Raw genomic sequence first — 14385 nt, 5'->3', positions numbered from 1 at the left:
AGAGAGTTATTTAGGCTACTCTGGCTCATGTACAGAAAGAAAACCTTCAGGGTTCTTACAACCGCCATTGCCCAAAGGTCATGTGAGTCTACACTACTTCCTTTGTCACATTCTCGAACATCCTCGTTGGCTATAGGAGCGCAGGAGTTCACTGTCTGGCAGTTTTAGGACAACTGTGAGCTATGGACATATGACTGTTTGGTTCCATTCACCGAAAGGCCATGATTAGGGTCACTGACAACAGCTCGGCTCAGATGTGGCCAGCAGCCCTCTGACCACGTCACCCACTGGGTTCAGCCAGAAGAACTCTTTCTAAGCCATGGACCTCACATTTGAAATAAGAGTAAGGATTAGTGTGGAAATTTTCTTGAAATTGCACTGCGTACTTTATTTTTCTTTCTTTCACAAAAGACTTCATCATGAAAAGGAGGAAGCCCAAACTGAAGTGAGTTAAAAACGCTGTCTCCAAGAGAAGATTCTGGCTTGGCCCTGAATTGAGGTAAGATGTGATGGTGCACACGCTGAGCCTGTGGTGGGCTACGCCATCCCCTGCTCCTCTTCCCGTTGTCTACCCTTCTTCCTTTCTCTTTCCCTTCGTTTTGTACTTCCTTCCCTTCCCGGGCTTTCTTTTCCTCTTTCCCTCTTCTGGAATTCAGTGTACCAAAGATGTGGCTTTGGATGATCCACTTTGCTAGATTCAAGAAGGGACACGTGCACCAATGTGAGAATCTGAGCTGAGGGGGACAAAACTGCAAGAAAGCACAGCTGTTCTGGGAAATGGAGGGAGAACAGTTGTGTGATTGCTTGTCAGCCAGACCTGAAAGGTCGAGGGCCTTCGCTCTCCTTCCTCCATTACACCTTGCTCTCCTTTAAAAAATGCTCCATTCCAAAGCTTTCTTGACATGTTCTAGGAGATCTTCATAGATAGGATGTCCCCAAAATTATGTACATGATTTATTTAGTGTTTATTAACATACAGTTCATTTTCAAAATTTTAAATAATCTACAGAAAAGAATAAGGCTGTTTGTCAGTGACGGTTTTCAAACTGATGATTGTTCTGATCCAGGCATTGCTGATAACAGGAAGCAATGGAATGGCAAACATCAAGAACTATTCCATTCGGTACTTGTGAGGCCTCAATTCAACAACCGGGTTTTGTACCTTAAACTTTCTCTTTTATGTATCCTCATTAAAAAGTCTAATGAGGCACTTTAAAATAAATTTTCTTGTTCAAAGCTTAGTCTGGTTGCACCTATTATTTCAAATCAGTTAAACCTGAAAAGGAATGAAAGTCAAGTGAGTTATCAGCTGTTAAAGTGTGTATACATTTAGGGGGGACACCCTATATTTGGGCCCCCAAGGGATCCAGTTGAGAGTTGGAGCACTCGCTGTGTCCTCTGGTTCTCTCAGGCAGCCTCAGTGTCTCCGACCACTGAACGATGATGGAATGCATGTTTTGTCCTACGGGATAAGTTATGGAGCAGAGAATATGGAAATGACAACAGGCTTTTTTTCTAGCCTTTCAATCACTATGAAAATTCTTTCATTGCCGTAACAAAGCTCTGTCCTTGGAAATCTAAAGTGGTTTAATATAGCCTTTTTCACTCATGGTCTGAACCTCAGAATTCGTCTATCTCCCCTCCCCGATCCTCTCCTCTCCACCTCTTTTACTTTCTCTTTCTTTGTATTATTATCGCCATTAATTTTTTAAGCAATCACAAACTTACAGAAATATTTTCTGAAATTTTTGAGAACAGTTTTCAACATGATGCCCTATTATCCCCAAGTACTTTAGTTTCTGTTTCCTGCAATCATAGATGTCCTTCTACATAGCCAAAATGTGATCATCGAAATCAGGGCATGAACATTGCATATTACCACCATCTGATCCTGAGACCCCATTCAAATGCTGCCGATTGTCCCAGTGAGGATCTGCAAAGCTAGAGGATCCAGTTCGGTTGGCCTGTCTCTTTGGTCTCCTTCAGTCTAGGACAGTGCCTGAGTCTTCCTCTGGCTTTCATTATCTTGTCATGTTTTAAGACCACAAGCCAGTTATTTTGTTGAATGTCCCTGAATTGGATCTGTCTGATGTTTCCTGATGATGGGACTCAGGTCATGCATCTTTGGGAGGAATATCACAGAAGGATGCTGGGTGCTGCTCATTGCGTCCTGCCTGGTGGTGCACTGCTTTCACAGCCACTGCTGACAGGGTTCACTGATCACTTCATTTAAGAGGTGTCTGCCTGGCTTCTTCACTGTAAAGTTACTTTTCCCCCTTTGAAATTAATGAGTATGTAGGTTTGAAATATGTAAATATTCTGTTCCTCATCAAACTTCTAATTAATTTATGTATTTAAATCAGCATAGAGTCTCATGGTCTCCTATTGTATTAGATCAATTCCTGGGGTGTGACTGATTACATCTCTCTCACACCATCCTCTTTCCCACTTGGATGCCCTCCTCACCCTCCCCCGGCTCCTACACTGAGCTGTACCCCCCTCTCCTGGGAATAGGTACCCTCCTTCCTCCCTCCAGTGCTGGGCTGCAGCTTCCCCCACCTCAGATTCCTGCCTCTTTGTTCAGCCAATACATTTAGAATTAAATTGTTCAGGAAGGGACAGGAACAGGAAGGAGGGGAAGGGCACCTTCTGTATTCTTTGGTTCTCCCTCCTTCTTCCTCTTTCCCATTCATCCTGACCTATCCTGACTCCTCCCACCCTTGCCAGTCTTCCCAAGCACTCAAGGCAGGACTGAATCTTGAGCAATGACATAAGCTCCTCTAGTTAGACCCTGAGTGTCTAGTTCCTGGTGTGGGACTTGCAAGCTGTGATGTTGGGTAAGTTACTTTCTGTCTTCAAGCCTCAATGGTATAGTGTATAAATGGAATATCTTAACAATGCTACTTCATGGTGTTACCAGAATTAAATGAGGTAGGGCATGTCAGGCCTGTATTGCTTCCCACATGACAAGCACTAAATAAATTCTATCAATTACTATTTCCTTCCTCTCTGTGTTAGGTGGAAGTTGTTTTATCTCTTCCCACACCCATCCCTGGATGCTTTCTTTTATCCCATTCTTTTTATGTTTTGGCTTCTCTAGACTATTTTACTTTCTTGCTCTTCATTTTTTAAAATATATTTATATTGATTTCAGAGAGAGGAAGGTAGAAGGAGAGAGATAGAAACATCAATGATAAGAGAGAATCATTGATTGGCTGCCTCCTACACACCCCCTACTGGGGATCAAGCCCACAACCCAGGCATGTGTCCTTGACCAGAATCAAACCTGACCCTTCAGTTCTCAGGCTGACACTCTAGCTACTAAGCTAAACCAGCTAGGGCATTTCTTGCTCTTCTTGACTCATTTTACTTCCCATTGGTTCATGTATAAGATGTGCTAATGGGACTGGCCAGTGTGGCTCAATGGTTGAGCATGGACTTATGAACTAGGAGGTCAGGTTTTGATTCCTAGTCAGGGAACATGCCCGGGTTGCGTGCAGGAGGCAGTTAATCAATGATTCTCTCTCATCATTGGTGTTTCTATCTCTCTCTCCTTCTCCCTTCCTCTCTGAAAGCAGTTAAAAAAAAAAAAAAAAAAAGATGAGCTAAAGGGAGGCATCCTTTGAGCTCCACAAGCAGAAGGTCTGGGGAATTCCCACACTCTCCATGCCCGGCATATGCTTGTAGGATGTCAGGTAGCGGTGGTCTCTGCACCCCACAACCCTGGCAGGGGCAGCAACGAGACATGCTCACTACTTACCTATCAGCTTCGGCTCGAGGGGAAACGTGTCTCTGAGAAAGGACGGAGGTGGAAATCTGCACGCAGGAGCTACTGCGTGCCACTTAAGAACTCTTCCTCTCACAGGCATGGAGTTTGTGAAGAGGGAAGGGGGATATTTTGAACATTTGAGCAGAATTACACTCTGAAGTCTTGTTCCCTTCTTGGAATTCTGTGATTTCTGATAGATGAAAGATATATAGCCATTGTTGTCTGTTGAAGCAGTTGCCAGAGAGAGAGCAGGAGATGAATGACTGTCATTGATTAGATCAATATCCACTATTTACCTCCCAACCAAGAGATAAGCCTTGGTGATGGATGAATGATCAGGAAGAAGTGTTCTCAGTTTAGTATAGTTTCCATACCCTTCTTAAAAAAAGAAGAAGGAGGAGGAAGAGGAGGAGGAGGAGGAGGAGGAGGAGGAGGAGGAGGAGGAGGAGGAGACTGTGAACTCTGAATGATGGAAAGAGTAGTGGTACATTAATTAAGAAGACAGAAAAGAATGGTTTAAGGGACATGGGGCATGTGTTGTGAGGCCTCCTCGAGAGGCCTTTCCTAACCAGCCTAATTAATTAGTGTTGCCAGCCCTATACCCCAGGAACTTCATATTCCAGGTATCTCTGTTCTACAGTCTCTGTGGCCTTTATCATCCAACACCTTCATTTTTTTAAAAAGAGAGAGAAATACCGATTAGTTCTTCCACTTACTCATGCATTCATTGGTTGCTTCTTGTATGTGCCCTGACCAGGGATCAAAACTGCAACCTTGGCTCATGGGGACGACGCTCTAACAAACTAAGCTCCCTGGCCAGAGCCACATCTGATTTTGAACTTGCTTCCTCTGTTTCCTCATAGCCTATAAGCTGCTTGAGGGGATGAAATTTGTTGAATGAATGAATAAGTGAAGCTACTTACGTGTTATGTAAATTTTCTCTGCATCTGTTCGTTGTCTGTCCACTTTGTCGATGGTCGGATGTTTGTGTGGAAGCACAATGAAGAAGAGCAACAGGAAGCTTACCATGAGGATCAGTGAGCGAGACGCCATCTGCACCCCACCCTCGCATGGTCCAGGAGATCTCAAAAATACATTGGATGGAGGAGAGTATGCCCCTTTTGTATCTCCTCCCATGTTAGAGGGCAATTTCATTCAGGTAAAAATTAGAGCCCTGAATTATGTTACAATCATTTCAGTCATTAACTTACTCAAAGATGACGGAAAAGGTTGGGAGGAGAATTGTTTTAAATGTGGCAGTGGAATGTGTGATACAGTTAAAGGGAACAGTTTTGGAACTTTAGACAACTGAAAATAATTATAATGTTAAGTAAAAATTCATTTTAAATTTTCCCAACTCTAACCTAGGAATGCTGTCCTAACTCTACCATAATTTTCTATCATAATCTGCTCAAAATTACATGAAGAGACGGTAGTCATTTTTAGGATATCCTGCCACAGGAAAGTGCCGGGAGCCGGTCCATCCTGGACCTGCTGGGGTTGGACCCCGGCAGGAAAGCATTCTAATAATTCCTTTCTTAGCTTTAGAAGACATTTTAAAGAATAACACCTATGACACAACTGGGATTTAAAGTGAATTTTGGATTTTAGTTCTGAAGGTGAAATACAGTTGTCAAATTGTGTCAGGGAGAAAAATTTCCTTTCATAAAAATGTACCTACATTATGAATGAAACTATATTTCAATGCATTTGGGAGCAGTTCTAACTTTCCATTGAACATTCAACATTAAAATATTCAAACAAACCTGGCTAGTGTTGCTCAGTGGTTGAGAGTCAACCTATGAACCAGGAGGTCAGGGTTCAATTCCCAGTCAGAACACATGCCCAGGTTTCAGGCTTAATCCCCAACAGGGGGCTTTCAGGAGGCAGCCAATCAATGATTCTCTCTCATCACTAATGTTTCTATCTCTCTCTCCCTCTCCATTCCCCTCTCAGAAGTCAATTAAAACATATTTAAAAATATATATATTCAGACAAAGAAATAGGGAAATGAGTTCAATGGTGTAGTAGGCTGTACCTCTAAACTTCACTGAAATGCCACAACCAAGTCTAACATGAAACGCATCCATTCAAACAGCTCCTCAGCTGATGCCACAGAGATGACCACAGATACTTACTTCTTCATCTTCCATAAACACGTTCTCTGCACTGACCCCTGGGAGCCCAGGAGACCTCCTCCCCTCCAGAACCGTAGGCAGGAAGTGATGCCGCAGAGAACACTGACGCTTCGGTGTTGCCCAGAACACGTAGAATAAGTCATAATTGTATGTACTTTATTTTCCATGTGCTTCGTACTTACTATTCTTTTTTTTCACATTTCTTCCTGCACACTTTTCAAATAACCTTTGCATGCTCTCATGAACACGGGGGTAGGGGCCAGTTAGCATTCTACAGACCATCCAGGGCCCCCTATCGTAATTGGATAAGGTTATTCCCTTCAACATGCAGCAAGCTACTAAGGTTCCTGAGTCAACAAGTTTAAATGAAAAAGAATAACAATGATCTCAGACAGAGTGCCAGAACCTCAGGGCATCAGCTCGCCCACGGGGAGTCATCAAGGACCCAGGCTCCCTCCTTTTGCTCTGTCACCCTCAAGTGAGCTCCCCTCAAACATCACATGCAAATAGGACAGTGACTGCCAGCAACAGAAGAGATGCCTCATCCTTACAACTCCGTGAGGACTCGGAATCCTTTCCCAGGGCCACCAAGAGGCCCCACTAGTGTTTCATTGGCCAGGCCTGGGTCACATGCTGTTGCTAAAAGCAATTGCTTGCAAGGGGATGGGTCAGCATGCCTGGTTTGTTGTAATTTTTTAATATTTTTATTGACTTTAGAGAGAGGAAGGGAGAGAGAGAAAGAGAGATAGAAACATTGATGAGAGAGAGAATCATTGATCAGCTGCCTTCTGCATGCCCCCCACGGGGGATTGAGCCCACAACACGGGCATGTGGCCTGAACAGGAATTGAACTGGTGACTTTAATACTCAAGTATTGAGCCACACCGGCTGGGCTAAGTCAATCATAATTTAACCCCTGAGCTGGGACACCATCTCTGACGGGTGGGTACCCGACAAAACCAGAACTCTGCTCATCAGGCAGAAAAGGAGCATGGTGTTGAGTAGATAATAAATAGTGTGGGTCTTTTAGAGTATATTTGTTTTTAAGTGATTTATTTTTTGAGCCAGTTATTATACAGCTGAGAAACCAAGTTTGCTTGGAACTTCTCTGGCTTCCTTCATTTCCTTGTCCACCCACTTTCCAGTCTCCTCCTCTTCCAACTGCGAAGATTTTACTGGCTGAGATGCTTAGGTTTTGCACATGCAATTCCTCAGCTTAAAAGTTCTGTCCAGCCCCAACCAGTTTGGCTCAGTGGATAGAGCATTGGCCTGTGAACTGAAGGGTCCGAGGTTCGATTCCAGACAAGGGCATGTACCTTGGTTGCGAGCACATCCCCGGTGGGGAGTGTGCGGGGGGCAGCTGATCAATGTTTCTTCCTCCCTCTTCCTTCCTCTCTGTAAAAAAAAAAAAAAATCAATAAAATATATATTAAAAAATAGTTCTGTCCACACAGCCAGTTTATCTGCCACATTGTTCAGGTCTCAGTGAGGTCCCTTTCTCAGAGAGACTTCTCTGACCCTATGGCCAGGGTGTCTGGGACTGGCAGATTGGTGAGTGTTTAGGAAGTTTGCCAGAGGTTGTTAAACACAGCCATTATTAAAAATTAAATCCTATAAACTTTTCCAATTAAATTACATTCAAAACAAAGGCAAAAATACTCAAAACTCATTATTCCTATTATTTCTTTCTCCCTTCCCCTCTCTCTCTAAACACACAAACAAATAATAAACATACCCTCAGATGAGGATTAAATAATAATAATAATAATAATAATAATAATAATAAGTGGCATAGTTGTCCAGTGTTCACTTCCCTGGTAGACCTCCACAGTCAGGAGCCATGTCTGCCTTTTTAGTGGGAGAGCTCCAAGAAGTCGCAGGAGAGAGTGGTGAACACATGCATCACATGGTTCAGTGTTCCTGTTTCCTACAGGTAAGCAAGGTAGTCGGGACCATGCACCTCATCAGAAAACCCCTCTTCCTGTTCTCTGCCTTAGGTCAATAGAAGAGGTGAATCCATTTACCTTCACAACCGAGCCAACTGGGTGGCTGTTGCCATCTGCTCTTCCAGCCACACCCACAAGACCCCCAACGTGATGCTGCTAGCACATCTCACGCCCATGGCCCAGAAGGACAGAGAACCCCTGTTTAAGAGTCTCCTGAGATCTTCTCCAGAGAAACTGGTGCTCACCAGGTGAGTTACAAAGGGAAGAGGTGAAGGGTGTTTCAGAAAATGGGCTTTGCCCCCGAGGAGCTGAAAATGGACACAACGATGACAGTTGCTCCGAGGGAGCCTCTCACTTGTGCTCCTTGCTGCAAATGAGAGCCACGCCCTCGAAACTGGGGACCTGGCTTATGCCAACCTGGCAGTCAAACAAGAGGTAAACTTTCATTTCAATTGAACTTAATTAACAGGAACTGAAAACTCAAACTGCCTCTGTAGAACATGCCCCTCTCCCCCCAACATCCTAGCGGCTACCAGAAGTAGTTAGCTCTGGTTGCGTCTCAAGCCACCAACTGGCTGTGTGGCCCAGAGCCAATCACTCACCTTCTCTAAGTCTCAGCTCTGCAGGATGGCACAGGACAGTTTCTCGCGGTAAATGTCGGTTCTCTGATCTTTGTAGTACGTCAGAGTCTTAGAAGTGTGACCCAGGTGGGATGACCCCCAGCAGCCTGATGACATGTACTGAAAATGAACATTCTGAGCCTCCTAAACTAAGCACCAGCCTGGGGACCTGGTGGCCACGGGAAGGCACTGCCAGGCCCTGCCTGCCCCTCCCCAGGCCTGTGTGGGAGACCAGCCTGTTGTCCTAAGTCCAGTGATGGCGAACCTATGACACGCGTGTCAGAGGTGACACGCGAACTCATTTTTTTTGTTGATTTTTCTTTGTTAAATGGCATTTAAATATAGAAAATAAATATCAAAAATATAAATCTTTGTTTTACTATGGTTGCAAATATCAAAAAATTTCTCTATGTGACACGGCACCAGAGTTGTTAGGGTTTTTCAAAATGCTGAATCGCCGAGCTCAAAAGGTTCGCCATCACTGTCCTATGTCTCACGGTACAAACTGCTATAAAATGTAAGAGGAAAGGCCTTCTGAGAGGCCTCCGATCTGACCACCAGGTGACCTCTGCGTCTGTTTGCAGGTTTCTCCCTCTGCAGTTTGTGACTCTGTCTGTGCACGATGCTGAGAAAATGCGCCTCAAAGTGAAGCTGGCAAGTGGTCGAGCCTACTACCTCCAGCTCTGTGCCCCCGCCTACAAACAGGACGCCTTGTTTTCTCAGTGGGTAGAGCTCATTGCTCTCTTGAACCAGGAGAAAGCCAAAGTTTCCAAAGTGTCAGAAGTCTCGAGCCTCTCGGAACTCACAAATAGCACAGACATCACGGGCTCGATGGACATCATGGATATCGCAGAATTCACCGCTGTACAGACTTCCCATCCGTACATGTATTCGGACCATGTGTACGGCCTGGAGAGCACTGATTTCTCAGAATTAACAGTCATCACTGACGTCACGGATGTCACGGATGTTCCAGAGCAGGAGGTCACTGAGGCCCCAGATGTAAACATTTCCACAGAAGTCACAGAAGTCACAGACCTCCATGATGGCACAAACAGCTCGGGGGTCAGAGTGGTATTTGAAAATGATGACATACTAAGGGCCAAGCAGGAGGAAAAGGTATGTGACATGGAAGACTTTCATTCTTTAATCATCAAGAACAAGGGTGATCACCAAGATGGCTCTTCTTGGTTAGTTCCCTGATGGTGATTATCAAAATGCCATGGAACTTGTTCTAATTTTAATAATGAGATCTGATCCTTGGTGTAAAGGAGTTGTCAGGTGTCTCTTGAAATAGGTAGTGACCATCCTTACCACCAAACGCACCCCAATGTCAGAAAGCTATGGTGGGATGGGAAGAACTTTGGAATCAGAGTCCGAGACCTGGCTTGGAATCTTGCCCTGCTGCAGGGTGGTTTGGCCAAGTCACTGAACCTGCATGAGCTTCAGTCTCCTCATCTCTAGGATGAGAATATGAGTATCATGTAAGGGCTATTTTAAGGTTTAAATGTATATAAAAGGATACAGTACATTGAAGGATGGGATGAAACTTCAGTAGGGAAAAGTGAGGGTAGAAATTATAATACCAAAAGAATTGAGTGGCTATAGAAAAGGCCAGAAAGTAGAAAAACGCAGAGCCATATCCAAGAATGGTTAGTCCTGTTCGGCTGGAGCTTAATATATGCAGAGAATAATAGGATATAGAATTGAAAAATTGCTTGCAAACCTTGAATGCCAAAATAAGAAGTGTGGATTTTGGTCTTTGGGCATACCTTAGTCACAATAGCCTTTTCCGTAAGGGTGTGAAGGAGCTGTGGTTTGTGTGTGTGTGTGTGTGTGTGTGTGTGTGTGTGTGTGTGTGTGTGTGTGTTTAAGACTGAGATCTTGTGTTTTTTAATTGATTTTTGGAGAGAGAAAGGGAGAAAGAGAAACACTGATGTGAGAGAGAAACATCCACCAATTGTTTCCTACATGTACCCCAACTGGGGATGTAACCTGCAACCTTCTGGTGTAAGGGACGACTCCCCAACCAACTGAACCACCCGGCCAGGGCAAGGAGCTGTGTTTTTAAAAGATTAATTTGATGGCGGAATGGATTGTAGGCAAAGAAATCAATTTGAAGACTACTGCAGAAAAGCCCAGGGGGCCCACAATTTTTTTTAAAAAAATGGCAATGGGCAAGGAAGAAGTTTCACAGAAGAAGAAACTTCCAGTAAATACAATGGAAAAGTTTAACCTCATTCATAATCAAAGAAATTCAAATTTAGAAAGAATCTAACCTGTAAAACTGTTACTTAAAAGAATAAAAGTAGCCCTATCCGGTTTGGCTCAGCAGATAGAGTGTCTGCCTGCGTACTGAAGGGTCCCAGGTTCGATTCCAGTCAAGGGCATGTACCTGGGTTGCGGGCACATCCCCAGTAGGGGGCGTGCAAGAGGCAGCTGAATCGATGTTTCTCTCTCATCGATGTTTCTAATTCTGTATCCCTCTCCCTCTCCCTTCCTCTCTGTAAAAAATCAATAAAATATATTTTTTTAAAAAAAGAATAAAAGTAGTCTGTGTTAGTGAAGCTGTGGTTAATATGGAATTCATATAGATTTATGGTAGGGATGAAAATTGCTACAAACTGCCCTAACCGGTTTGGCTCAGTGGATAGAGGGTCAGCCTGCGGACTGAAGGGTCCGGGTTCAATTCCGGTCAAGGGCATTTACTTTGGTTGTGGGCACATCCCCAGTAGGGAGTATGCAGGAGGCAGCTGATTGATGTTTCTCTCTCATCGATGTTTCAAACTCTCTATCCCTCTCCCTTCCTCTCTGTAAAAAAATCAATAAAATATATTTTTTTTTAAAAAAAAGAAAATTGCTACAAACCTTAAAATATACCCTTTGACTCAGTGATTCCACTTCTAGGAATCTTTCTAAAGGAATTAAACAGAAATAGGAATGAGGATTTAGCTATAAAGATGCTAATTATTCCACATTCATACCATGTTTCTAAAAATGAAAATATGGAAGTAACCTAAATGTCCACTACAGGGAAAATGGCTAACTGGATTTAAATCCATGCAGGGCAGACCCCATATTTGTCTAATTCAGGAATGACTGTAGTATGTATCTGGCAAGTTGATAGACACTTAGTAAATATTTGTTAAATGAATGAATACTCTGTAGCTATTAAAATTGTTGAAGAATTGTTCTTTACTTGGAGAAATCTTCATGATATAAAGTTGAGTTAAAAAATGAAGAATGTGATCCGTACAGTACAGAGACAATAGAAGGGGGAAAGTCATATTATTAATAGCAGTCTATTTTTGGATTGGGGGATTATAAGCAATTCATGTTTTCTTCACACTTTTCTGAGTTTACTGTTTCCTACAACAAAAGGATTCATTTTTAATTAGAAGAATTCAAGTTTTAATGATATAAGGAAAATGTTTATAATAAATCATTAAGTGAAAAATGTAGCATATGAAACAGAAATATGGTCACAGAACAGACACATACAAAGTAAATAAATGGGCACAGGGACCAAGTGAAGTGTGCCAGAGGAGTGGTTATTTCTGGCCAGTGGCATCAGGCTGGCAATAATTTTCTTCCTTTCACTTTAAATATTACGAGAGGCCTCGTGCACAAATTCATGCACGAATGGGGTCCAGCCAGCCCTCTCTGATAGGGGCCAATGGGGCTGGGCCGGCTGGAGAGAGGGGCCGCGGGTGGTTGGCTGCCAGCCCTGCCACCTGGTTGAACTCCTGGTCCAGGGGACAATCTGCATATTAGCCTTTTGTTATATAGGATAGTATTTTTTAAATTATTCTATAATAAATATGTATTTCTTTCATTGTCAGACTTAAAATGAAGTTTTTAGGAGGAAAATCACTTTCCAGGAAAAGTAACAGAGGTGATGGACTAGTTGGTGCAGACGCAGGCGATGCTAGAGAGACATAGTATTCAGAACCTGCCAGCCCATTGCTCTGAGCCTTTGAGTCCCAGGAAGGCAGCGAGCCACTCAGAGAGGTGCTGCATTAACAGAAACCAGGAAATTAGAACGGGAGAGATTTTAGGGCATTGAGGTTTAGGTAGAGTTTCTCACCTATTAGGTGCTCTTAAACCAAGGACAGCCTCAGACTGGGGAGTACCTAGCAAGGCCTTTCTAGAAAACCTTCCTTTTCCTGACAATTCGGGGAGAGGAAGTACTGTAATTTAGAGGTGACTTCAGTACATGACCACATGCGCTTTTCAATGTGCTGCGTTGGGTCCCCACACTGCCAGCCCCCGACACCCACCTGGCCTCCCCACCGGCCATGCGACAGCAAGCGTCAGTCCCCCCTCACTGCGCCTGCGCATCGAGTAAGTCTGAATGAAATGATTGCTGTTTTAGATGTGGCTCCATAAGTCATCTACTTCTCGATGATGCTCTCCTGTGACCTGATTTGCTGCTGCTTACTATTTTCAAAGGAGAAACTGGAAAAATGTCTGAAGCCTGGGTGTCTACGAGATACAAAGAGTAAGAATGAGCTCAAAGAATTCTCAAAGCACGTCACCATCTCAAACGTAACACTGACTTTCGAAGGTGAGAGATGTTTCCAAACGACCTTGACGCCAGTAGAGAGCGAGCCAGATGCCTGCGAAGAGATGAAAGATAGGACGTCGGAAATAAGCAGGGCTCTCAAGGCTGGAGAATCCAGGTGCGTGAGGCAGGGAGGGGCCGGGGCTGCCGCCATAGGAGGTAAAGTAAATGAGTGGACGCTTTCCGATCCCTGCAACTCGGGCGTCTGTTGCTGGGGTCTCGGGCATAGATACAATATAATCGAATGATGACATCGTCAACTCTTAATGGCCCGATTTTGGTTCAATCTCATCTAAATTTTATTTCCATTCTGGGCTGCCTGCCCGGTGTCACTGTGTGTGCTGAAGAAAATAAACAAGAATGGCAGGGTCCCCCTTTGGGAGTTAGGGGGCCTGGATTTCTGGAGTGATGATGGGTGCTCTTTCTTTTATTTTATACTTCTCTATCTTTTCTCCTCCACATTTCCCTCACACTTTTCTACATTTCCAACTAACAACTTAATAATCTGAAAACAAACTATTTTCATAACTTTAATATCCAATTGCAAGATGAATGGGAGAGGGCACTACAGTATTGTAAAGACTAAAGTTAATCCGGTCATTCTGGAGTAATGCCTAAAAAGAAACCAGAGGAAAATTTGGATCTAAATATTTATATTAGCAATAATGAAAACAAGGGATGCAATGAATCATGTCTAAATTCTTTTTATTTTTATAAAATACATTTTTATTGATTTCAGAGAGGAAGGGAGAGGGAGAGGGAGAGAAACATCATTGATGACAGAGAATCATTGATCACCTGCCTCCTGCACGCCCCACACTGGGGATCAAGCCCACAACCTGGGCGTGTGCCCTGAGCGGGAATTGAACCGTGACCTTCTGGTTCATAGGTCAGTGCTCAACCACTGAGGCATGCCGGCTGGGCTCATGAGGGGTTTTTTTAATGTAAAAAGAACAGGGAGAAACAGGAAAACAAAACTAAAAAAAGTAATAAACAATTCAAATTTTAAGTAATTTAAAGTGATAGAAACTGTGGTTGATTCTTCAAAAAGAATAAACAACAAAAAAGGGGAAACCACTGTACAACTTTTTTCCTTTAAAGGGCAAAATTGGAAACTTGAAAGGTGTCACATCAGCTAACAGGAAGATTAGTAAATTGTTATTGAGATTATATACAACTTTGCTTTTGTAGCTTGGAAACCCTAAATTAAATAGATGGTTTTAACAAAGACACAAAGAGGCAAAACTGGCACAATCAAAACTTGAAAACAGAAAGCTTTTATCAAAGCGCTCCCACAAAAGAAAAGGACATAGTTCTGACTTTTACTGGACAGTTTTTGGACACTCAA

The 14385-nt window shown here is 43.4% G+C and overlaps 1 protein-coding gene across 1 annotated transcript; it reads left to right on the top strand.

Annotated features, from left to right (window-relative positions):
- Positions 1-7684: 7684 nt before the first annotated feature.
- On the top strand, positions 7685-14005 carry GARIN2 (golgi associated RAB2 interactor family member 2). Its single transcript, XM_081084303.1, has 3 exons — positions 7685-8101; positions 9058-9592; positions 12926-14005. Exons 1-3 carry the CDS (start codon positions 8004-8006, stop codon positions 13283-13285), a joined length of 993 nt encoding a protein of 330 aa, XP_080940429.1. The 5' UTR covers positions 7685-8003; the 3' UTR covers positions 13286-14005.
- Positions 14006-14385: the final 380 nt, after the last annotated feature.

Source organism: Myotis nattereri, assembly GCF_964212035.1.
Source record: "Myotis nattereri genome assembly, chromosome: 1".
In the NCBI taxonomy this organism is placed as follows: Eukaryota; Metazoa; Chordata; class Mammalia; order Chiroptera; family Vespertilionidae; genus Myotis; species Myotis nattereri.
Note: the sequence above shows the minus strand (reverse complement) of the source record. Positions and strands in the feature narration are given on the sequence as shown.